At 42.4% G+C, this 27,361-nt stretch overlaps 1 protein-coding gene across 1 annotated transcript; it reads left to right on the forward strand.

The window, feature by feature from the left end:
• Window positions 1-11,419: 11,419 nt before the first annotated feature.
• On the forward strand, window positions 11,420-12,283 carry LOC119657733. Its single transcript, XM_038064776.1, has 2 exons — window positions 11,420-11,723; window positions 11,789-12,283. Exons 1-2 carry the CDS (start codon window positions 11,603-11,605, stop codon window positions 12,235-12,237), a joined length of 570 nt encoding a protein of 189 aa, XP_037920704.1. The 5' UTR covers window positions 11,420-11,602; the 3' UTR covers window positions 12,238-12,283.
• The last annotated feature ends 15,078 nt before the right edge of the window (window positions 12,284-27,361 follow it).

Genomic DNA, 27,361 nt, shown 5'->3' on the forward strand with positions numbered 1-27,361 from the left:
ACACACAAAAAATACCGACTGGACCGCCCACGTTAAGACGAGCGTCGAAATCGAAAGGGTTGGTCCACGACGGATCACATTCTCAATCGATGCTCCATCCGCTTCAGATGTTCATGAAGTGCCGCCTGCCTTGACATCGGAAGATGATATCATAATTCCTCCGTTCACTCGAATGCCAATTATTCTCGTTTATTATGACGTCAGCATTTAATTTGTATGGCTTAGGATGCCTTTAATTCGCACGAAATTGATAAGTTTGAACTGCTATAACTTTGACACTAATAGTTAGATTTTCATGAAACTTGGCACGCGTATGCACAATACTGTACTTTATGCCGGGGCAATTTAGTACACCTAGGATGAACTTAAGGGGAGCTCTTCAGTCAATTTCTGAAAGTTGGTAATATATTATTATTAAATTTATCTGAGCAGATAACGGAATGGGACATCTCTCGGAGCTCAGAATTCACATAACGCAAAACCTTAAGAAGGGCTGGGGAGAAGTCGATTCTTTATAAATGCGACTTTAATATTTCACGCGAAAGTCAATTATTATCGCTAGTTATATGTCCGGATAGCTGAGTGGTTAGAGCACAAGGCTGTACGGAAGGTCGCGGTTCAAATCTCACTGGTAGCAGTAGGATTTGTATTGTGATTTGACATCGGATACCAGTCGACTCAGCCGTGAATGAGTACCTGAGTCAAATCAAGGTAATAATATCGGGCCAGCGCAATGCTGAAGTGCTCTAAAACACTTCAAGGCTCTGATCCAATATGAATTGTTGTGCCAACGATTATTATTAGTGCCGAGTTATCACAATCTCGGCAGTTGCCGGATTTTACCTAATACTAGTACTAAGTGCCAAGCATTTAGGCTCGGACGATCCTACCTACTTAAGAAGTAAAGGGGCGCTGGTGGTAGTGGCCGGTGGTAGGGCAATGGGAGAATCCGTGGAGGACTCCCCGCAACATCGTACGCACGTATGGAAAATGGTGTACTCCTGCATGGTTTGAACCAGACTGTGTCAAAGTCCTAGGACATCTAGGGAAGCCGTGAGGGATTTAGGTACAATGCCTGTAGCTGACAATAATATGGGAACTACAACCTCTCGCTCGAGATGCCCAATTTCTTTGATTTTCCGAGTCAATGGCTTATAATGCACCTTCTTCTACATATATTTCCTTTCAATGTTGCTATTATGGGGGATAGCAACATCAATAATCTACGTGGAGCGAACCGTCTTGCCAACTAACAGTACGTCAGGCTTTTTATCTGCAGTATGGCGATCAGTCAGAACTTGCCGCTCCCAATACATGCTGTAAGCGGAACTATCAAGTACTGCTTGCGGCTCATATCGGTAAACCGGACATATTCCCGTGATCAGCCCATGCTTGTATACAAGGTTTTGGTGGATAACTTTGCATACACCATTATGCCTGATGATATATTGCACCGGTGCCATAATAGTACAGCCAGAAATGAGACCAACGTCTGTAATGCCGAACCACACATTCTGCACTGGTCGTTTTCCACCCGTTCTTTCATGATGAGCTTCAAGCTCGGGTAGCCACCACGCCGACCTAAAATTATGAAATTATTATTAATCATGACGTCAGCATCTTATTTGCATGGTTTTGGAAGCAGTAAATTCGCACGAAATTACTAAGTTTGAACTGCTATAACTTTGGCGTTTATGGCCAGATTTCCTTGAAGTTTGGCTCGCGCATACGAAATATGGTCCTGTATGCTGGTACGGGAAGTCCTAGGATGAATTTAAGGGGGGTTTTTTAGACAATTTAAAAATGGTGATATACTATTAGTAAGTTTATTTGAGCAAATATTGGAATGGGACATATTTTGAGGCCTAGATTTCATCTAAGTGCACCACCGTGATTTTTTTTCGGATTTTGCGGTTGAGTAGTTTCCGCAAATGGGTCCTGTCTTTATGTGTGGACATTTTGTCTCTTTACTCGCGCAGTTTGCAATCCACGTTAAAACTAATATCAGATTCGAAAAGTACTAATTGAGACCTTTCATTCGATACTCCATATGACCATATTCGATGAAAAAAAATTTTACATCCCCCCTTTATAAACATGGTGAGCCCCGCTTTAAGCTGCACGCAAACTTATGTCACTCACTGTATGCGTGGGATGTGAAAGTTGCCATATTTCCACCAAATTTCGTTCGGATCGGTTTAGCCGTTTTGGAGAAAAGTGTGTTTAACAGACAGACCGACAGACAGGCAGGTTTTGTTTTACATAAAACCTTAAAAATGACAAGAAAAATGGTAATATTTGTATTATTATTTTAAAATGAGTAGATATGTGGATGGAAACTAGAGAAATTAAAGGAGGGTAATGAAGGTGTTGAAGGGAGCTAAGTAGGAGAGCCGAAGTTGCATACAAGAAAATGAATCACTCATCCGGTCGTCACAGACAAATAGAGCGAAATGATCCAGATGCTGGGAAGCCTCAGACACTTGTAAAAGATTATTTGGAGGATTTTTGCTTCTAATATCACAACGACTATACAATTACCAAATCCTTGAATGCATGTTTATTTTAGAGACAAAACCTATTGGACTCTTAGTCACTCGAACAATTGAAGCATTGCAGTTTATGTTGCTGGCTTATTTGGCTTTTACTTTTGAAGGTTTCTCACACAAACCATGAGGGTTAGAAGAATGCTATAAAACTTAGCATTTCGCTCGGCTGAGGAGTAACTTCAAGTTTAGATCTGAGAAAACTATTCCCACTCAATAGTTAATAATTACGAGTATCTGGCAGAAGAAAGAGAACAACAGTTCGGCCGGCATTCCCTCACATTCTGGTGCCCCTGTCCGGCTCACATACGTTTGATCTCAATTAAGTTGTAAAAGTTCAATTAAAACTACCGCAAACAAGAGTAAAAATTTAGACATTCATCATGGTTTTATTTGAAAACGGAGCCGTATCTTTATATGCCAAAACCACATAGTAAATCCATTCAACGATAATTTTAGTGTTTGCCTTAATAACTGCCTTGGACACTAAACACTTAAGAAATTTGAATTTGGCTGGGAGTTCCAGATGCAGGAATGTCTTGCAAACAATTCCCGGAAACTGTCCGTCATAAAAGTCAAATTCTTTTTTTGGCTTGAAATACCCGAAAACGTCTTTCTAGGCCTGCGGAGCTATTCATAATATAATTGATGGCTGGCGGTCACAGTGAGTAGTCATCGTCAGCTAGTTGTACCTGGTAGTAATAGTTAAATGGCTATAAAGCCTTTTCCCCGGCCGCAAACGTTCCCTCCACAGGAAAATAGGAAAATGGGCATAAAACGATCTGAACATTTCTCATCAGACAGAAATGATGGGCATGATTTTTATTAGGCCACAATTCATTTCATAAATAAGTCATCATTGATTGCAAGAGTTATTTCATTTACTGGCCATTGTTTTCTAATTGAGTTGCCAGCAATAAAAGGTTTCTATGGGCAATTAGATTTTGAGGATTGCCTCGGAATTGACCAGTGACTTGAATGCAATCTACCGTAGATCTGATGAAATTCAGTAGCGCCAACGCTTAGGACAGCCAAGCGTTTTTCTAATAAATAAAGGTACATTTCCAGTCTGACTTTCACAGCGCAGCCTATCACGAAGGATATTGGAATATAAATGGCGTAGTTTGCATACAAGTTGGAAACTTTCATTAAAATCATAAAATTTAACAATTTTTCCAATTATTAAACATAGAAGCAGTAAAGCGGGGCAAACAACTATTACGCACCCCCATATGGCCACCAAGTTACAAATCCACCATATTCTCGTTTTCCACGTTATTACTTTCGACCGTTCAGTAAACATTCAAAGTATGCTCACTTGTTTAAAAAATGTTATCTGTCGTCCAATACCCAAGACAAAACTAATATAAAGCAGGACAGCTATAAAAACAATGTGCTCCTGCGATATTCCTGGGGATGCTTCCTGACGATGGCCGGAACATTGTCGTTTCCCTATTTGAAGGGAGCCGACCAGCAGTAGAGCCGTGGCTAAAAGACATTATGTTTGCATGACTTTCTAAAATTGCATATAACGAAAACTAAATACGATACCATTCCCCATATGTTTGGTCACATAAATTTGACGAGATTGTGCGATGCGAAATGGCGGTGAGAGACCACAGCCACACATGCTGTTTTTTAGGGGAGGTAGTGTGTTCAGTATTAGCTTTGGCCTTATCCATCAAAACTTCGTAGATTTCAGGAATTTGAAGGAAAAACAAATGTATCTTATATCTTGCAAAAAGAAGCATCCTTAAAAACAGCTCTAACTTGCCCAGTCCTGGAAGTTCAGAAGTGCTTTCACTATTGTTCAAACTTGTTTGGTCCTAGTCGTCGCCGCATTATATTAATGTATCCTAAGGAGGGCACACTTACATGTCAGGTATGCGCATAATAGCAATTGCATGTCTAAATGCATCGAAAAAATTACAACCCAACATTTCACAACCAGAACATCACAAAAAGACAACATCCTCTCCTAGACTGTGGGACAATTGGGCATACCTAAAGACAATCGGAGACTAAGACTAAATTTTCAGGATAGAAGTTCATATGCAACATCAAGGGTGAAGTCAGATGTGGGGAAATTGTGTATTAGATGCAGAAGCCACATTACTGCATTGTAAATTATACTGACTGCAATATGGTTACATGGTCGCCCTGACGCCCATTCTGCTCTCTCCACTAGCGTAGGCGATGGCTGCTGGTGAGTGCTAGCGAATTCGTGAAAAATTATTACCTAAAAGATTGTAGCCATAATTGAAATTCATATGAACAGGTTGCTGCTGAATCGTGCAGAACATAATGATAAGTCCTTTAATCACCTGATTATTGGAGCATTAAAATAAGCTGGGAGGATATTTGCAGTGAAATGTTGGCGTTGCGGCGTGGATTAGTTCTTCTAATAATGGATAGTAGTGCTACAAAAGTGCTTTGCAAAGTAACTTATTTTTCGTTTAAGACTATCTTCCCACTTTTCTTATGACTTTTTAAATTGAGGTTTGAAATACGTTAAAAAAATCCCAATTATAACCAAGTGATCTATTCAATGGAATGCCTCGATTATTACTTTCTGAAGCAGATTCTAGTTTTGAAGCTTTTTAAAAGCAGAAGTAAGGAGGAATTAAAAAGCACAGGCTTAGACATGTAAAAGATGCATTCTTAGCGATCATGTATGATTTCCATAACGCAAAGTGTATCAAGTCACCTAATAATTTACTCATTTCTATGTCCCGTAGTTCTGGGGTCACCCACTCTCTATTGAGGGTAGTAGGTTGCGTGATACAATGAATGACCTATTCACTGCCGATTACGCTTTCCAATTAACATATCCACGGATATTTAGCTCGCACGCCGACCAAGTTCTTCATTTGTTATTGTCTCAGGCTAGAATGTTCTGATGCCACCAGACAGACATGAGTGGATGAACGCTTGGACCTTCCGAAAGACAGTGGTGGTCAGTTTTCATCTATTACTTCAGAAGGAACAGTAGTTCGCAATAGTCGCCATGTGATGTAGGTGTTAAGACAGGTGCATGCCTAGATTTTTGACAAAACTAACCAAGCGGATTTATTGCTATTTTGGGGATAGGTTTTTTCAAATGAAAAATAAAATTCCGTTTTTATTTTTTTGACTTTATTTCGCTTTTAAACGTTACACCCCTTCGTATTTGGCTGCCACACCGTCGATCGTTCCTCGAGAGTTTTTCTTGTCATTCTGACATCTCTCGCTTCGGCCTTCAATCACGCCGTCAGCTGATCAATGCGGCGGCAGAGGCAAATTCATGGTGGCGTTCAGACTGGCGCCCCCGATGGCCGCCACATCACTTCGCCCCAGGTTGAAGGTTCTTATTTTCCGCTCACACGCTTATTTACTCTGCGAGACCTCAGATAAGGGACCCAGGTCATTCATTCCGGCCGATTTTCGCATGGAAACATCCAGGCATCAGGGCGACGAACAGACACCTTTCCACCGAATTTGGTGTCAATCGCTGCTACAGTCTCCGAGAAAAATGACGGACAGACAGACGGACAGGCAGATGTACAGAAGGATGCACAATGCTTACTGGGCACAATGGAAACTCCGAAGCTCGTAAAAGACTAAGAGAGTCTAATGGGGAAGCGGAATCTCCTCAACGCAGCCAAAAACGGAAAATGGAGAAAACGCCTCCACGGTAAATAAGTAAGCAAGCACACGAAAGAGTACCGGACCCTACGGCGAAAGACGGTAATTGCAATTACGGTTCCACTTGGACTAAGGTGGAAAAGAAGAAAAATCTATAGAAGAAAAGCCGGCAGATACGCTAATAAGAACAAAAAAGTGGACTTACCAACACGGATATTCTGCGCAAGGTCAAAGCAGATACCTCGTTAATAGAGCTAGGTGAAAGTTTTAACCCCATAAGGTGAACGCAGAAGGGTGACCTATTGCTGGAATCTAAACCAGGCGAAAACAAGTCAGAAGACTTGCAGAAAAAAATCGAGTCGTCGCTGGGTGAGACAATAGAAGTGAAGCTCAGTAAAAATTGCGTAGTTATTGAGTGTAAAGACTTGGACGAGATTAAAGCGAAGGAAGAAATTTGTCAAGTCCTATGATCCCAGCTAGGAATGGAGTCGCTAAAAGAGCGAGATATTCTACGGCTAAGGAAGGCATATGGCGGAACACAAACTGCACCCATAAGTCGTACATTTGAAGCGGCCAAAAGGGCCATCACTGCCAGTAAAGTTCGGATTGGTTGGGTCGCCTGCCGGCTGCAAGGGCAGATAACTCAGAAAAGATGCTTCAGGTGTATAGAATTTGGGCACATGGTGAAGAAATGTACTAGCGTACACGATATGTCCAACCTGTTTCGTAAATGCAGAAAAAAGGCCACATTGCAAAAGTTTGCGAATAAAAACCCAATTGTATCTTCTGCATGCAGATAAGCGCCCATATCGTAGGCAGCAGCACATGTCCGGTGTATAGGAAAGCGATCGACACTATGTGCAAATGAGGTTCCTATAGCTAAACCTGAACCATTGTCAAGCGACTCAGGACCTGCTTTCTCAGACGGTATTGGAAAGCAGAATCGACGTTGCTATTATCTGCGAGCAGTACAAAAATCTAGACAGTGGAGTTTGGGTCGCTGATAAGAGCGGAAAAGCAGCGATATGGATATGCGGAAATCGAACCATAGAAGGAATCACGAAGATTCTCGAGAGTGGCTTTACTAGAGCGAAAAAAAGCGGAATATCTATTTGCGGCTCTTATGTGGCTCCAAGCTTTACGAGAGAGGAGTTCCATTCTTTGCTGAAGAGGCTAGCAATGGATGCAAACAACCATAGCCCTAAGATAGTGGCTGGCGATTTCAACGGATGGGCTGAAGAATGAGGCAGCCGAGAAACAAACGTATATTACTCGAAGCTCTTTCTCATCTGAATCTTTTAGTTGCTAAGACTGGATGCGTGAACACTTTCCAAAAGAGGGAAATGGGCTCTGCGATAGATGTCACTTTTGTTAACGGTGTCTTAGTTAAGGAGCTCCAGTGGTATGTCAGTGAAGAATATACACATAGCGACTACCAGGCCACCATTTTTGAAATCATGCATAGTACACGAATAAAATGGTCCCGGACGAGAGCTGAAAGGAAGGTAGCTAATAAGTTTGACGAGGAGATTTGCGAAGAAGTTTTGCAGCAAAATACAGCGCTTGAAGGAAGCGCGGAAGATAAAGCCTTACAGATTGGCGGAAAGCTGTGGCGAGCATGCGACGCCTCCATGTCAAGGTGTGTTGTATCCCAGAAGCGAGTTCCGAACTTTTGGTGGAACTCTCAGAATGCCGTAAGGCCTGCCTCAAGGCCAGAAGGCACAGTCAACGAAATAGAAACCGATCTGGATACAAGCAGTTACATGAAGAATACAAAAACGCTCGGAAGAAATTACATGTGGCCATAATAAAAAGTAAAAGCGAACATTTTAAGCGACTGTGTAAGGAAGCTGACACGAACCCCTCGGATGGCGCTTATAAGACAATAATATCGAAAGTCAAAGGCAAACACTCCCCACCAATTTCTTGCCCTACTCTGCTTAATGGAATAGTAACGGATCTTGAATGTGAGTACCGCTAACCTTCCCACCTTCAAGAAAGAGCATTTCCTACACAATGAAAGAAGCAGAAATTAATACTACTCCCCAAGCCAAACAAACTTTTGGGGAACCTTCGTCCTAGAGACCGATATGCCTTTCAAATAATAGTGGCAAACTACTCGAACGAGTAATCTATAACGTATTACTTCCAATTCCCGAAAAGGATGGCGGTCTCTCCGAAAATCAGTTCGGTTTTCAAAAGGGGAGGTCTACAACGGATGCACTTGTCCTAGTAGCTAACACAGCTAAGACCGCACTTGACGAGGACAAATGTTGTGCAGTGATCACACTTGATGTGAAGAACGCCTTCAATTCCGCTAGTTGGAGAGCAAGATACTTGAGTCCCTAATCAACTTAGGCGTGGCGAAGTACCTGGTGCGTATTGTTGCCGACTTCCTAATCGATAGAGTTCTGTGCTGCGAATTAGATGAAGGAATGAAATTATACCAAACGACATGCGGAGTACCACAAGGGTCTATCCTAGGGCCACTCTTGTGGATTATTATGTATAACGGAATACTGACGCTAGACGTTCCTACTGGCGTGGCCTCCATTGGTTTCGCGGACGATATTGGTGTGACGGTTGTTGCATGTCTTCTCGAAGAAATCGAGCTTTATGCAAATGAAGCAGCCTATGAGATTAAACCCTGGTTATAGAATGCTGGTCTACAGAGAGCATAAGACGGAAGTAGTACTTATTAACAAGCGTAGAAAGTGCACTTCCATGAAGATCAAAGTTCGAATGCAAACAATTCATTCCACGCCTGCGCTTAAGTACTTAGACGTAATGATTGACTAGAGGTTAAACTTCAGATTGCATGTAGAGGGTGCAGCAACCAAGGCATATAATATCGGAGCGCAGGTTGCGAGAATACTACCAAATATAGGTGGCCTAAGGCCGAGCCGTCGACTCCTTATTTCGAAGGTGGTCAGTTCGATCTTACTGTATGCAGCCCCAGTATGGGCAGATGCACTGAAAAATATAGGAAATAAGAGAAAGATTGGAGCTGCGTATAGCATAAGTGTACTCCGAACATGTTACGCTTACAGAACAATATCCAACGAGCAACTTGCGTGATATCAGGATTGGTCCCGATTGAGATTCTGGCGAAAGAAACACAAGCGTATCTCACCGGAGAATCTCCTGCCCGTCCGCCACAGTTTCCACGAATTGAAACTGTCGCGGAATGGCAGGAGAAATGGGATGAGTCAGAAAATGCCCGCTGGACTCACGAAATCATATAGGATATCCGGAAATGGATCGAGCCACCCCACAGCAAGGTAGGTTTCGACCTAACTCAATTCTTGAGCGGAGGCTATCGAGCATATCTGTATCGATTTGGGCCATATTGCCCAAAGTGCCCAAATATTGCAGAGGACGCAGAACACGGTTTTGTTCATTGCCCCAGATTCGAAACCCAAAGGGCTACTCATTGGAGGCTACAACCGGAGAGTACTTTACATCCGAAAATATAATGGAACTTATAGTGAAAGCAAAGGGGATATGGACGAAGTCGAAAAGGAGATTGCAGCTATCGAAAAGAAGCTTAGGCAGGAAGAAGTCATCCGAAAGAATGAACGCCAGAGTAAGACGGTTCTTTCCGCATAGTCAGTGGCTTATGCATAAGCATGCTCATAGAAACAAAGCTCCAGATGCCGGCATAACCATGTTTGCACGCGTTTGCCAATTTACTCCCTTATCTGTAGCTCAGGGACACCCTTGACAGACGATATGACAATTCGCACACCCATCATAAAAATATAATATAAAATAATTAAAAAGTACATACTCTATACTCATATATATGTATAATAAAACAGCACCGAAATCCCAAACAAAATAAAAGCTTTAATCACTTTTTACGACCATCTCCCCCCATTGATTGTTGCCTGCAATTCATTCATTCATCCGTTCACTCTGGCTCGCACTGACTAGTTTACTATTCACTCAATCCCATGCAAACATTATTGTTGTCGCCCTCCTGGTAATAAAATCTAATGAAGCGTTCACGAATTTAATGTTTTATCTAATTAGCGACGAGAATAATTGTCAGACCGCACATCACCAATTAATTTTGTTGGTTTGGTTCCAACTCTTGGCTTTTTCGGTCCCCATTTTCTATGGTGCTTTCATTTGCAACGCTTTCAGTGCGTGTCACGCTAATGGAAAAGGGACGAAAATTAAAAATGATGAAATATTTCCTCTTCTAATAACCAAATTTATTTATGTAGTTATTTTATGAGACTGTCGAGTGCAATAACAATTAGATGGTGGTGTGTGAACCAGATATAGTGCTGGCAACGATTTCATAATGAAAATTCATGGGGATTTCGTGGCTATTTGCACTGTTTGAACTGCGGTTGGATGCATGAGAAGCTTCACGAATAACTCAAATAGAATTGATATTTTCGTGGTAGAGTACCGGGTAAAAGCCAGCACGTCTTCTTTCCCTCAATCGGAAATACCTGGCTTCGGGACAGTCAACGTGAGCTACATTTGTACACACATAAATATGTATCCTGGCAACTGCCCCAACCAGCAGAATTACATCATTTTCAAGGTTTTGTGTATTACCAAACCTTGTTAAAACTGGTTTCTTGTCTGTAACATCGTTCTACGTTAACTAGTACTTCCCAAGTCTGACCTCATTTATTACATTTGATGCAAAGTGGTCATTTCTTCTAAGGACGCATTTTCAAAAGCTACTCGACGGAAAAATCTGAAAAAAAAAATTGTGAAGCTGCCACTGTACCGATGTGGAGGCTACGAAATTCCCTTCATACATTAACGATATTTGCTCACATGAAGTTAATAACAGTAAATTACTGTAATTTTTAGTAACCGACCGTGACCCTCCCCCTTTTAGGTTCATCCTAAAACCATGAATCGAGGTAGCTTAGGCTATATTATCAAGCATGTTCCAACCAGATTTGCTAAAAATCGCATTATTACTAACGAAGTTATAAAAGGTCAAAGTTATCCCTTAATAGGACATAATATATGAATCTAGATTACGAGCTAGGGACAAATGTCGATACAAAAATTTTTGTATAAAAAATACACAAAACCTTTCCTACCTGACGTTTTTTGGTTTCCCGACTTGTTTAACCGTACAATCAAAGGGTAAATGGAAGGATATTTTATCAGATACATTTGCACTTGGCGATCTAGCAGCACTAGGTACTTTAGTTTGATACTTTTTGCAACGATTGCTCTACTTATAGATTACAAAGCGAATAATATGATTACCTGACAGAACTACATATGAAGCTGATCAAACTTCTGACAACAGTGTACGAGACGAAATATAATTCAAATTAGTAAGAACGTAAAAATTTTCCTGGTTCTCAGTGTTCAATGGTGAAAGTTACATTGAAGACGGAAATTGTTTTTAATTGAGAGAGAAATATTAAGTAGAGAACAAATTGACAATGGGATCGACTCAATCAGGCCAAACAAGAACACACACATTTGAAAACGGACATCAACCTGGACCGAGTGTTCTTATTTCGGACGATGTTAAACAGCGTCTGTATCAAACCTATTCACAAGGTACCTTTTTCAATTTTAGGTACAAAAGCTTTGATAAATGCCATAAACCTATTCATTTATTCCAGGTGACGGCAACCAACAGACCGCACCAACAAATGTCCACTCTAAATATGGCTATAACCAATCCCAAATCCCTCAAGCATACAACGAGACAAGTGTCCCTGCGTGTAGCGACCCTTATCAGAAAAATACCAACCAATATGATCTGCTCGCACAGAATGACCTCTACTGGCGTAAAAATATGGCCAATATGGAACAAAGTCTTCATAAAACTAATACAATTATGGAGCAAGAATTTAACTTGGCTTATGAAAATGTTCAGGAAACCTTTGCGAGACCACCCCCGTCACATCGAGTACCACCGTGTCAGAACCTGAAATCAAAGTTATTTCAGTGTTATAGCGAGAACACAGGTGAAACACTGAGATGCCTTGGCGAAGTATCGGCATTTGTCGAGTGTGTTAATAGGAACCGTGTCAGACGCTTGGACTCTGATAATGCCAGTATATTGTGAAATTTTAAATTTAGTGGTGTTATGGGGAAATTAAAATGTTATTTTATTGAAACAATGTCTTTTCTTGTCTTCCGGGCCAAAGAGGTTAAAGGAAGGGTCCTTGCAACCCTTGTGTTCGAGAAAAACTAAGATCCTGAAGAATAGGTGGTAAACACCTAAACGGTGGGATGTAGCGCGTCAACCACACCTACGTGCCATTGTTTGCAATTACCTGAAATGTGTTTCATCTCTCCGAACGACTTCCCGAGACGCTGGGAATCCTCCTCTACTGTGTGCCTTAAGTGCTTTGAGGAGACCCACTCGTCAGCCATCTTGGTAGAGTTAATTCCCTGCATAGCATAGCCAACATGCAGCGGATGCGGACTTAACGCTACTAATGCGCCAGGCAACATCCAATTCGGTCCCATCATCCGCAGAAACCACGCTTCCTAGATATACAAATTGATATACCATTTCGATGCTCTTCCCATTACTGCAGATATAGAGAGACTGTTAACCCGTCAGACTGAGGATCTTGGTCTCTCTACAACCATGACCCAGTGGGAGAGCAAGGAGATGTCATCAGCGGGGGGGGGGGGGGGCAGACCATCACGCCCAGCGAATTTACTCCCTTTGAGTGCATTGGTGGCTGAAATGATTTCTCTTCTGCTTGGAGAAACTAGCCATTTCATCACGAGAAGAGGAACCTCACCTGGTGTGATACGGTTAAGAACCACAGTATTCTTTCCACCTCTTCAGCTGTTCCTCACCGTGGATGAGAAGTCGACCGTTGACGTCCTTCATAGTATCATCGAATCATTTGGGAACACATGTAAGGTCATTCGTGATGTTTCATACATTCCTCAAATAATTGCGATCTGCGGCACCTTCCGCTTCGTTGACCAGCGTAATAGCAAATTCCGGTACGGTCGCCGAGACCGCCTTTCACCATTGCATGTCCGAACAAGGATTGTCAGATCCCATCTTGGCATTCAGATCACCCATCACGAGCACACACACGCAAGAGGAGCAGGAGGAGGACTACTCTCGCTTGAATTCCCGCTCAAGTTGAAGAAAGGGAGCATTCTGAGAAGCCTCGCTACCGTTATCGATGAGCGTGCGCACATTTCAGAAACCAACCATGCCGTGAGGTTAGCCCCTTTTTGAGGCGTTGTTGATGTTTCGATAGCAGTAAAGATTAAAAATGTTCAGGTTAATAGCCCACAAATTTCTTTCCCTTTTAGTCGCCTCTTACGACAAACAGGGAAGGCTTTGACTGTATTTTTAAGCCCCAACTTACACGACACACGAAAGGCATTCTTACTCTTTTCAGGCCTTCCCGAGAATCCTAGACTCCACTACTGCCTTTCGCCACATGTAGCTAGGAATTTGGCGAATTATACAATTGGAACCTGTAGAGGTACTGGTGATATCCCCCATGCTCCGTCGGAAACTAGGGAGGATTATAATTAATTTCGCAATGTTGTCTCGCCAGCCACTCCTTGATGGTAGAGATCAGTCTATGTGTCCACCGGCCCTTTTCCGAATGACTCCTGACATCTATTTGCAGATCTCTTTTTTTCGGCGTTCTTCTGTGACAGAGGAAAGACTGACTTCAGATTGTATATACTCGTCGCTCCATATGCCAATATGTCAATTGGCATCATTCCGAAGATGACGGTTCTGAAGGCAAAAGATACCCTTAAGGCTGTCCTCCTATAGGCCGCACTCAGTTTTTGAGCATTAGATGGTATGCGAAATGCCTTTCCCTAAATATGGGTGGTATAAAGGAAGATCGAGCTCATCACTATGGCAATAACTAGCCTACAAGTATACCGTGTCTTTCCCACGTTCCATATTGTTCTTGTCAAGGTCATACTCGTCATGAATCCCTTTTCACAAGAATATTTCACAGGTTGTTTAGAACATAACTTCGAATCTATCATCCCTCTTAAATATTTGATGGTCAGCTAGGAAGTGATGATGTGATTGACGATTCTAATTCGGGCGTAATTTCGCTTCGTTCGGTACTTTCGTATGAGGTTCCCATTGGTCGAATCAAATGCATTCTTCACATCCAGAGTCACCACCACGCAATAGTTGCTGATATTGCCCCTTCCGTAAATTGCATTTTCGGCCATGCCAGCAACCATTTTGATGGTACGAATGGTTAATTTGGCTTTACGGAACCCACACTGCCGATATGAAAGGCCTTCATGGCTCTCGACGATCGGGAGTAATCATTTGTAAATTACCCGCTCCAACATTTTCCCCATAGTGTCTGGAAGACATATGGGTTTATAAGACGATGATTTACCGGTGGGTATTCTAGCTTTAGGTAACAGTATCAGCTTCTGCCACTTCCATGTTGTAGGGAATATCACCCTCGGACATGGACGTTTCGAACAATTCAGCAAACACGGCCGGTCTGGATTTTACGGCCAGCTTAAGAACTCTGTTCGGTATGCCACCCGAACCGGAGCTTTGCTATTATCTATTCTCCTGCAAATTTCCAACAGCTCGTCCGTGGTCACTGCAAGAATTGCCGTCACATTCGGAGATCTCTGAAATGATGATTTTCAACTAGCGAACAGGGCACGTGATCTGTGGGGATGACCGTCTTCTCAGCCTTCCCATCACGATTCTATAGGCTCTCCCTCACAGATTTATATCCGCTTCCGAGTAGAGAGAGCTCCTTAAAGCATTCCCTCTTGCTCCGATGAATGACAAGCTTGAGCTTTTTGCGGGCTGCTTTCGTCCCTGCTCACTTTTACCAACCGCCCTCTGAGCCGTTCGCCTGACTCGATGGCAGATTGATCTAAGGCTGGCTAATTCACTATTCGACCAGTAGTTGGGTCATCTATTGAGGAATGAGCACTTCCTATGCATGGATGCGCCACATGCCTTGGTGATGCATTATGCGACATGGAAAGCTCTCCCCGTGGGACCGCCTGCCTTAGTATGCTGGCCTAGCTCTACTTCTAAGAAGTTTCTCTCGCCCAATGTTTTTGCAGACCAGCCTGATGTCCTTCTCAGCTTTATTTCTCCTGATTCCGTGGCCTGTTGGTCCCTCTTCAGTTCCAAGTTGATTGCCTGAGGATCGCAACCGGTGTCTTCCTCGCTAACGTGCCAGGTATAAGTGCAGGGCTGACAAAGGTCCACGATTGAGGAAGATCCCCTTTGCAAAATGTGCTTGCATCACCTTCATTGGTCAAAACTAAGTCCAACTGGGCAAAAGCCTCTAATCGACTTCGGCCCATTGCGCTACTCTCCCTGCTTCCCCGCTCGGAGGCACAAGCGATCAAGTCACCGGATTTCGTCTTCTTGCATCGAGAACAAGCTTGTCTAACATGTCTTTAAATTCAAACATACGGCTCCACTCGAGCGGTCAAAGCGTCTTTTTTAAGGTTGTGTGTAGAACAAAAAATGATTAAAATCGGATTAGTGTCCGTCACACACATTTTTCTCGGATACGGTTGTAGGAACTGTCATCAAATTTGGTAGAAAAATGGAAACTCGGAACGCTCACAGATACAGTGAGTTAAATAATCCTACGTCGAATTTAAGGGGGGGGGGGTCTCCATGCATACAAAAGCGGGGGGGGGGTAAATTTTTTTTCATCAAATATAGTCATATGGGGTATCAAATGAAAGGTCTCGGTTCGTATTTTCCGAGCCTGGCTTTAGTTTTGACATTTGTTAGAAAGGTGGGGAGTGCGGGGAGTCGAAGTTAGAAACTACTCAACTAAAAAATCTGAAAATCGGAAAGACTATCTGGCGCCTAGGCTCCGAAATACTCCCCCCCACCGAGATCTACTCAAGTAAAATTAATATTATAGTATAGTATATATAATAATAATAATCGTTGGCGCAACAATCCATATTGGATCAGGGCCTTGAAGTGTGTTAGAGCACTTCATTCAAGACCGTAACGGTACACTACAGAACACTGTAGGAGGCAATGTGGTCAGCATTGCGCTCGCCCGAGATTATTACCCTGATCAAATCACGATACAAATTCCACTGCTACCAGTGAGATTTGAACCGCGACCTTCCGTATGGCAGCCTAGTGCTCTAACCACTGAGCTATCCGGACACATATAGTATATATAGTATAGTATATTACTACAATTTTTAGTAATTGGCCGGAAAACCGCCCTTAAGTTCATCCTAATACCACACGATAGTGTGGAAAGTGGATATTTTCACAAAATTTATGCCTATATTACGTGCTACGTACTAATGAGACAAATGCACACTCAAATGCCTTTATAAAGGAAGTATACAAAACCTTTCATGCCTGAAGCGTCCAGCTTCCGGTTTCCTGATTTGTTTAATATGTATTTCTAAGTGTATTGTTTACGTCGTAAGGCTCTTGAGAACCTCGTCTTATGGGTACCTAGCAGCTTGAAAGTGAAAGCAAGGCACATTTAAAAAGTTTAAATACGGACCCTAGGTCACATACTTAATTCAAAAGCAAAAACAGTCATTACCTCCAGCGATATTAAATTCAAAATAATTTTAATTATGAAATCTCGTCGAATCTGACCCACATTCTTCAATCAAGTACGTTAAGAGTAAATGACATAAGATGGAAAAAAAATGTTGACAAAGCAAATTACCATTACTCATAATTCGCGGTAATTTACTCAAAAAAGCAACGAAATGAGTGCACTTTAATGGATCTGTCGCTCCACATTCCATTTCTGTGCAATCGTAGCCTATCCACTCTGAAATCGTCCAATACAATTCGTGACATCCATTAAGATAAAAGCGCTGTTAAATTAGTAGCGGGTGTTTGCGTTTTTCGTTTTCGTTGTGGGAGTATGGAAACTCGATAAAGGTGAATAGCGAATCATCCTCACGTCGCGTCGTCCCCAACATTTCGGTCACCGGAATCCCTCTAGATAAGCATGTATGCACGTAGGTGTTCGATGACAATTAAGTTTTCGGGAATAGACACCCCCAAGAAGACATCCATTTTTGGGTGCTGAACTGAAAAGTTAGCAATTTCGGTATCATAATTGGTCATTGCAGACTGAACTGTATCTAGCTCTTGATGAATTTCTCCTTTCTTGATTCAGATGTATCCATTCCATAGTCATTTTCATGCGCTTTTTGAAAAAGCTCCTAGCTGCATCTTGGCACGTATTGTTTGCATCTGGGACTTAGTTTTTAGATTCTAATTGAAAAGCAGACGATACAATTCAGCGGCATTTTGAATGTCCATTTAGAAGTTAATCGGGCGTACTCAGGCGGTAATCAATCAATTTGACTTCAACAATTCTCCAACCATGCCTTTCTGCATCCTTAATCCTTTTCTGCCATGGACTAAACTGAAAACCGTACTGTCGCACTGAAAAACGTAACGGCACGGATGAATCAAATTCATGTCACGTCTACTCGAAATTGGACGTCATGCATTTTCTCTAATCGAATTGCCGTCAACAATATGCGAGGGGTGAACATTGAACACTGCTGGTTCGTCCTGGGGAATCCAAGGAGACCTTACAATGTTCCCATTTCCAAGAGGATCTGAATTTGTGTGGTGTGACGCAATTAAATTAATCTGAATTTTAAAGAAATCAAATTCACAGAGTCTTACATGTATGTGTATGTAGGAAATGATAATATCTCCCCCAGGAAACCTTCTTGATGTGGAAAGGAGAGGTTAAGTAAGCTCCCCGAGTTAAATGAGCCTTGAGTCGTCGTTATCGCTTCGTTTCTCGGTCATTAGGATACGATGGTAATGTAGCATATGTACTGAAATTATGTAGGAGATAACAAAGTGTCGGAAATTTAAATAATGGAATTAGGGAGAATTTGTTGAGAGGGGAGCCTTTAATATCTTATTTTGTTTTAAGAAGGCATCCGTGTGGCGACTTATCTTCGAATGACTGTTTAGAAATCACTGAACAATTACCTAATTAATTGAACCAATGCTTCCAAGCATATAAGACCTCGAAGGTAGAATATTTCGTAACTGTTACTGCAATTTCTGTGATGGAGCGTTAGTAATTTAAAGGCTGTAGAGGTGATCAAATTTTGAAATTAAGAAAACACACCAGCTGATGAGTTTGCTGACACAATCGAATCACGTAGACACATATATAGTCGAATCGAGTTCCTCTACCAGCGGTATCAACTATATCTTCAGCTGCTTCTATTCGCCTTCTGCCAAGGATGAACTAACCAATCCCAACGACTCGGTACAATCACCGAATTCCCCGCACTGATGCAGTGGCGTAAATGCAACGATCTACTAAGTTGTCGCTATATACGTGTTCCCGGCGGCTTAGTAATTCGTTCGACGAGACTTTAGCCCCAACATCTTCTCAGGAGTCTGTGCATGAGGCCTCTCAGTCTGAGTTGATTTCACCTGCTACGCCTTCCTACATCCTCCGATCCTGCTTCGCTCCATCGTGGCTTCAACGCCGTCATCAGATCACGAATCGGAACACAGCCGCTCCATTTTTGGACATCGTTCCCGTCGTCAAGTAAGCTCCACTTCTCGCCGCTGCCATATATCTTGGCACTTCATTCGCCCTTACCAGCGACCCCAGCCTAAAGGTGCCATCCCCACCCAAACAGCTCATTATCCCCAGACTAACGTTCGCAATTTCTACGGACGGTGTACTGGAGTGTATCAAGAGCAAAGTTGGTTTACTTTCTCCACTGTCCTGCGTCAAACTGACAAAAGACAGCAACACCGACCGGGTGATTGCATCTTTCAAGGTCACTTATCCTCACGAAGTTGATGTTCTCGGCAATCCTTCTTTCTGGCCTGAAGGTGTACTTATCAAGCCATACAAGCGTCCCAATTCGCGGATAAATTTCAGGACAACCCGCCTGCCTCGCCGAGCAATATAATGGATCCATGTTTACTGTCCGTCTGTTTTATCAGAATGTGAAGGGTTTCAGAACCAAGCTAGGGACCTTCCATTTATTCGCGCTGGCCCAGCAAGACCATGCCATCTGCATCGGTATTGCTGCCATGCGTAGAGAGTATGGGCTCTCTCTTCACAAGCATCAGCTTGCTTATTTCCCTCGCCTTTCCTTAGGTATATAGGCCTCCGCTCGGCATTATGAAGAGCGATGGGGATAACCCCCGCTATCACCATTACAGATGGCTCCGAGACGGTATGATAGCGGACGCAATTTCAAGAGCACCTCGTCTTTGTACTTCCACTAAACGGAGGCGGTATATTTCCTTACTGAGCTAGTCAACCCATATTCCGGAACCGTAAAGGAGGATGGACTGAACCGTGCTCATCAGCAAACGCTCCTGCTGGACAAGGAACCTCAGACGTTGGACATCACCCGGCAAATCGCAAACATTCTAACCGCAGCCTTGTCTGCGATGTTTCGAATCTGCTCGAAGAAACTCATCTTCGTATCTATCATGGTGTCCAGGCATTTCACCACCGGCTTCGACAAAACTATGGTTTTACCCACCTAAATAGGGAGGACTATGAAAACCTTGTCCTTGGTCAGCACAACAACTTCAGTTTCTTCCAGAGCTAGGGAGAATTCATGCTCAGCCATCTGCTTATTCGCCACATTACCATTCCCAGCTGAGCTTGCTCAACCGTGCGTGCGGTAACCAGTGCCGCAACATCACCTACGTATCCGACCAGATGCGGTTCATCAGGCATCTCGAGATGTGGAAAGCTATCGTATAAGGCGTTGCAAAGGCCCGCAGCAAGGATACATCCCTGAGCCGCCCCCCGATGTTACCTTCATTCTGCGCTGTCCTCCCCTGGTCTCGTAGAGTAGGGCACAGTCCTCTAAATAGTCCTTCAGCATCCGCAATAGGTAAGGCTTGGGTATGGAAATGATTTTCCAATGCCTTAAGCAAGTCCTTATACACCTCGATGCTCATCCTGGCGAGAAAAAGAGGGAAATCTGATTTCCGACAGAATAGGCATATTAGAGCGATGTGATGAGTACTTTGATAAACTATTGAACAACTAGAACTTCGGAGAGTTGGAGGTCCCGCCAACTGAAGACGACGGACAAATACGGCCACCACCAAGTATACGAACAGTCCGTGCAATCTATCGACTTAAAAATCATAAGTCACCAAGAGACGATGGAATAACAGCCAAATTATAATAGTTAAATATGGAGGCGACCAGTTACACCAAGTAATTCATCAACTCGTGCTCAAGGTATGGAACAGCGAATCAATGCCCGACGATTGGCAACAAGGCATTATCTCATACATAAAAAGGGACATATCACACAGTGCAACAATTATAGACGTATCACTTTGCTGAGTACCATCTATAAGATATTCTCCACACGCCCAGAACATCATTAGCCCATAACAAAGAGGCTTCATTCCAGACAAATCAGCAACAGATCAGATTTTCTCACTGCGGCAAGCGACGGAAAAAACTGTTGGAACATGGACACCAGCTGCACCATCTATTCATCGACTTTAAAGCCGCCTATGATAGCATAGCCAGGGTAAAACTGTACACGGTCATGAGAGAATTCGGTATCCTGACGAAATGGAAAAGACTGACTAGGCTGACCCTGACCAATGTGCGAGACCAGATAAAAGCAGCAGGATCACTCTCAAGACCTGGTCACTGTGGCGTAGAGGGAAATGAAATCTCGGACGCTTTAGCGAAAGAGGGGTCAATCTCCCCTATGCGGGGACCGGAGCCAGTAATTGGAGTATCAGTAGCATTGGCTAAGTCTGTTTTCAAAAACTGGGAAAAAGCAGAGCCTAAATGCTGCTCGACACACCAAACTTTTCCTGCCAGAGCCGAACATATGTACCGCAAAGTTTATCCTGTCGAAAAGCAGGAGGACTTGCAGGTGTATTGTGGGCATTCTGACAGGCCATAATTCACTGGCTGGGCATATGTTCAGAATAGGAATTACTGAAGATGATAAGTGTCCCCCCTGTAATGAGGAAGCGGAGTCCACGGAGCATTTACTATGTGAATGCCCCGCCTATGGACGCATCAGGCATCAGATCTTAGGTGCCGATGTTCTCCAATTGCGACGGGTAGCATCAAATCCACTAACGGAAATCCTGCTATACGTTAACGAACCCGGAATATTCCGTTAGACTTGGGGGGCGAGTACAATGGGCAAACACGGCCGCCACTATACACACACACACACTCTTAAGACCATTCGACATCAACAACGGCCTACGACAAGGAGATGCCCTATCATGCGTCCTCTTTAACCTGGCCCTTAAGAAAGTCATTCGTGATGCTGAGGTAAATGCGGGGGGTACGATCCTCTTTAAGTCCACCCAACAACTGGCCTATGCTGACGACATCGACATCATGGGAAGAACGACCCGAAACGTACAAACTGCCTTCATCCAGATCGAGCAGGCGGTAGATCTTGAGCTGCACATCAATGAAGGCAAGACAAAATATATGGTGGCAACGTCAGCACCGAAAATCAACCAACCAACAATATCAAACCGCACTGGTCAAACGGGAAGAATAAAGATAGGAGACTACAATTTTGAGACCGTTGATAATTTTTCTTGTCTAGGGTCGAAAATCACAACTGATAACAGCTACGATGATGAAATCCGCTCACGGTTGTTGGCAGCCAACAGAGTTTATTTCAGCTTACAAAAACTGTTCTGCTCGAAACGTCTCACCGTAGGGTTAAAGCTGGTGTACAAGACAATGATCTTGCCAGTCTTCATGTATTCCTCGGAGACTTGGGTTCTTAGCAAGAAGAATTGCGAACCCTTGGCCGCGTTCGAGAGAAGAATCCTCCGAAGAATTTTTGGCCCCCTACATGGAGATGGACGATTCCGTAGCCTACATAACGACGAAATCTATGAGCGATACCATGACCATGGATAAAATCCAGCTCAATAGGTTACGGTGGGCGGGTCACTTAATCCGTATGAATGAGAATGATCCAGCCCGGAAATTCTATAAAGGCAATATCTATAGTAGAAAAAGAAGACGAGGCATACCCTGCCTAAGATGGGGCGATGGTGTAGGCGTAGACGTCAGACAGCCTTTAGGGATATCGAATTGGTGGACCTCGGCGCAAAACCGGGGTGTCTGGAGTTCCTTATTAAGGCAGTCCTAGACCGGATACCGGTTGTTGCGCCGTTGATGATGATGAAGTTCTGACTGATCGCTATACTCCACATAACAAGCCTGACGTACTGTTAATTGACAAGACGGGTCGCTCCGCGTATATAATTGATGTTGCTATCCCCCATAACGGCACCATCGAACAGAAATACGTGGAGAAGAAGGTGAACTATAGCATCTCGAGCTGATGGTATTAATTTCCATAATATTGTCAGCAACAGGTATTGTACCGGAATCCCTCACGGCTTCCCTTTATGTCCTGGGACTTTCGCACAGTCCAGTTCAAACCATGCAGAAGAACACCATTCTGCATACGTGCTCGATGTCGCTGGGAGTTCTTGACTCTTTAGTTTTTGAGTAGGTAGAATCGTCCGAGCCTAAATGCTTGGCACTTAGTGCTAGTGTTAGGTAAAATCCGGCATCCGCCGAGATTTTGACAACTCGAAAAATAATATAGAAGCCATCGTTGATGAGCGGGTCAGTTAAGAGGGAAAACAATCTAGCGGCTTCAATCAAGTGGGTCCCCTCCCTCAACTGATATGCGATATCGACATGTACGTACTTAGTACACCAATTATCATATATCTAATTAATCTTCTATCCAAAATAAACCAAGCTATCAACCTCAATGTCTGTTGATGTGTTTACGATTTACTTGTCAGAGCAAATCTCCACTTAAGCAATTTGTCTATTCTACGAAGAGAAATCAAAAAGCAACAAAATTTCTAATCTTTATTGTCCGATCAAAGATTGTTTTGTAGGGTAAACAATGCTGGTCCGATTTCAGAACCTATCGTGGTTCGTTTGTCCGACCGGCTCGACTACGCTGCAATTGATTAATGTTGTATAACAAGACAATAGATTGTTGAAACTATCCAAGGAGAAAATGACTTTATTGTAAATGGTAATAAAAGGCGATCCGACGGGTTTCACCGCACTGTTCGGCTCTCTGCTTCTTCCAAGAGAAATATCTTCATTTTTTCGATTTATGTACATTAATGAGGTGCATTTCTAATGCTATCGTGGTCAAAGATACGCGGGTGTAGGGGGGAGAATTTAACCCTCCAGCATCTTCATGAAGTATGCGCGTTGTTTCTCAAAGTTTGCTTTCCTCTTGAGTACAAAGAATAAAACCAATCTTCGATTCTATGACGGCAGATATAAAAAGTATGAAGAGTCATCCGGGCTTGTTCCAGTTGGTGTATCTTAGATTGTATGTAAAGTGTAGGGCCTAGAAGATTCCAAAAGCTGAATGAGGCCGCAGTCGTTAAAGCCCCGAACCAGCAGCGTCTTTACTAAGAAGAACCAGCAAAAGACAAACTGGACCCTCGCAATATTTTCTGGAATTCGTGTGGGTGGCTTTTGGCCTTTTAATTTGCTTTGGTGATTTATTTCATTTACAAAAGCAAAAATAAATATTACAACAATGCTTGAATCTGAACTAGTTTTTCTGACAAGATTAAAACAAATACGTTCGGGTAAGTATAGATATGCACTTGGTAAGCATGTAGGCATGGGGATAATATTACTCGGAGTTTAGCATATTCATGACTCGCCGGATTAGCGGTAAAGTCGAGCTACCTCTGGGTTGGGTCATTATAATTAATCATACTTAGTAGAAAATAATGCGAATAAATTAATTGTGCAAAATTTTTGGCCTCTGAATGGTGTGTCTTAGTTTAAAGTGAGCTTTTTTCAAAGAATTTTTATGTTGGACTTTACAAATCCATGGAGGCATTCGATCCAATTTTCATACATATGTACATTTGTATCATATGCTTGAAGCTATTAAATTTCTACGTGAATTGACGAACATCCATTCTCACACAATATGCCCCGAACTTGTATAAATGAGCCAAATAGTAAAAGGAAGGCTTAGCACCATTTGCAGCAATTGGACGCCACGAATTCCATCTCCACTTGCTATCAATTCGTCCGGTAAACGTATTAAATGAATACGCGTTACTTCTTAAATGCACACGAAAGCATCTGAAGTCAGCATATTTTATTTATCTTGCCAAGGAACGCAACCATTGTAATTTAACATTTTACGAGAGCTAGTCTGAGCGAAATCCGTAAAAGGCCACTTAACGGCTTATCAAAGGTAGAACCCATAAAACTTGAAATAAGATAAGCCAAAGCCAAAAGTACCGAGAGTACTTTTACAGATACTCGCATACCGGTAACCATTAGTCCGCCATCGACAACGTACACGACTGGCAGAGCCGGTAAATCTTCTCTTTTCTCAAGATTTTATATTGTCTGTGTGACAATAATCCTAAACCATATCTTAAGACAAAAGTATTCTTTCTGCTTGTTTTGCTTGTTTTCTCCTTAATCAATCTTCTGTTTCTTCATCTGTGTTCCATATCTTTATGTTGCTTCCATAACGGATGGGTAATAGTTGACCGACCAAGTTTCTTTCCCATAAATTTTTTCTTTTGGTTATTTTTATGCGTCAGGAACTACCCAATAAAATTAGTTAGAGTGAATTTCCCTTCACTTAAGTATTTTGATGAAAAGCATTTGAGTTGTAAAATCGTAATAAATTATTATTAAATTTGTGATAAGGCTTGGGAAGGCTAATAAATTATAATAGAGCAGCAGCCGACTTTGGGCAGCATTGGGGATTGAATTTCTTTTCCCACAGAAAGTTTCCGTGGAAATGATCTTTCCGAGTCACTAATGAGGGGCCAATCCGACAATGATTTCTACTGCAATCTTTATTGTGATTTAATCCTCTAAAGGATTTCGGAGGAATTGAGTGTGCTGCTGCCAAATTTTTTGTGGGAATTATAACAAAGTGCTTTTGCGCAGTATTAGCATCAAATCGCGATGGCGCTCCCACCTTCTGCAGAAGAAAAATGTGTAGCAGGTATCACCCTCTTCGTTATTTCCCTCGCCTTTCAGAGGTATATAAACCTCCGCTCAGGGATCGGACTAAATCCTGCTATCTCTATTACTATTGGCTCCGAGAGAGTACGATAATCGGACGCAACTCGCAATGTCCTTCGCCGATGTACACTCTACGCGAATACGATTCATCTCATTACTGAGGGAATTAACCTATATTACGGAATAATAAAGAAGGACGGACGAACCGCACTCATCGGCAAACGAAGCCTAGCAGATGAGGGATCTCCGACATTAGCTGTCAGCCGACAAATCGTAAAAATTTTCATCGTAGCATTGTCTGCGGTATTGCGAATTTACTCGAAGGAGCTCATCTTCGTCTTCATCATGATGCCAAAGTATTTCACCATCGAGTAAGACAGTTGCATGGCTTCTCCAAACTCCAACACTACCCTTGGTTATGACAACGACTTCGGTTAGGCCCTATACGAATTCTATCATCTTCACTGCTTCCATGACAGAGGATGAGCGATGAGCAATGTTCTTCCCATTATGTCAATATTGTCAGCCTAGGCCAGTAGTTGGGTGGACTTGTAGAGGATGGTGCATCTGGCATTTACCTCAGCATCACGGATCAGTTTCTTCAGGGTGTGATAAGGCATTTCTCTCCTTCCTATCATAGGCTATCATAGGCGGCTTTAAAGTCGATGAAAGATGGCGCAACTGATGTCCATATTCCAGCAGTTTTCCCATCGCTTGCCACGGAGAAAAAATCTGATCTGTTCCTGATTTGCCTGGAGTCCAGCTTGGTTTATATGGGCCGCGGAATCGAAGTTTGTTTACATCAATTATATCTAAATATAGTGTAGGATATATGAACAAAGTGATTTTTTGATATTCGGAGTCGTTCGGAAATTATAGTGTTAAACACGTAATAAGTCACATGCCAGATTTATGACGATCGCCGTATAAAGCGGGTATTTATCGGTCCGAATGAAGTTCAAATGACGTCGCTAAAAGGGCAAGAATTTAAGCCAGGCTGTACAGGTGTTTATTCAAGAAACGTAAGATTTATGCACTAGGTATAGAAGATTAATGATCAGTTAAGATTTTATGGCTAAAAATGAGATTCAACTTTTTAAATGTGTTTTTCTTAAAACTGCATGTTGAAAACCTGCTGCCACCATAGCCCAAAATCTATCCAACAAAATTCTTTAAAATTTTCACGACTTATTCAGAACATTTCTACGGTCTGCAAACTAGGATAATTTATTAAAGAATTTTAAAAAAATACCAAAAATTTAGTTTTTAATATCTTTTAATAATTCTAGTTTGCGGACTGTACTGTCTGCACGTTAAAATGCTGTTTACTTTTTTCTTTAAGATGATCGCAGCACCCTCTATCGTGGTAGCAGAAAACACCTTTTTTTGGAGGTGGGTGTATAAATTGCCTGTATTTCAATTACCAACCATGCGATCGGGCTGAAAGAATTATTACGCATGCTCAAGATTTCAAGATATTTGTATCTTTATTTAGTACTTCCCAAAAAATGTCTAAAAAAGGGGGAAAAAACGGCCTTCATACGAGATGACCCCCTTAAATTGAGCAAATTAGGAGCATTGAAGAAATGTTGTCCAAGCTGGAGTAAGTGAGCTCTCAATCCGATCTGGACTGGATCGGAACTGGAGACAAAACTAATACAGCTTGAATTAAACATTAGTGAAACAGTGGAAGTGAAAAATATCGAAGAGAGAATTAAATTGTTGGAAGGAAAACGGGGAACAAATAACTGACAACCACAGATAACCCTAGCGCGTCCTAGAACTGAACATGATCTGGATGCAATCAAAAAACTTCCCGACTACGTTAGGGACCTGCAATCCCTTAAGGGCAATCCAATGCAGTATGTGTTTTGGATTCATTCAGACAAATCCATATTCAGGGCCTTCCTAAGACATGTTAGACAAAAGCACCAGCTCTACACGATGCATCAAGGGAACATGAGAGTTGGTGAATTTTATGCTAACGTGAATCATCAAATCTGACTCTTGATTAATAAAACAAGTCGGAATACCGGAAGCTCGCGCTTCGGGGGTAAAGGTTTTGTATTCATATTATGTGAGACTCTTCTACGCACATTTTTCCATTCGTATATAGCTGCAAATCCAACATATTCCGTCATATTTTTCCAAATTACA

This window comes from Hermetia illucens, chromosome 5 (assembly GCF_905115235.1).
Source record: "Hermetia illucens chromosome 5, iHerIll2.2.curated.20191125, whole genome shotgun sequence".
Lineage (NCBI taxonomy): Eukaryota > Metazoa > Arthropoda > Insecta > Diptera > Stratiomyidae > Hermetia > Hermetia illucens.

What these genes read in the sequence shown, in the direction of transcription:
- LOC119657733 (XM_038064776.1), top strand. Translation starts at nt 11,603, where the DNA reads ATGGGATCGACTCAATCAGGCCAAACAAGAACACACACATTTGAAAAC. An exon ending in GTATCAAACCTATTCACAAG is followed by an intron (nt 11,724 to 11,788) that starts GTACCTTTTTCA and finishes CATTTATTCCAG; the next exon opens with GTGACGGCAACCAACAGACC.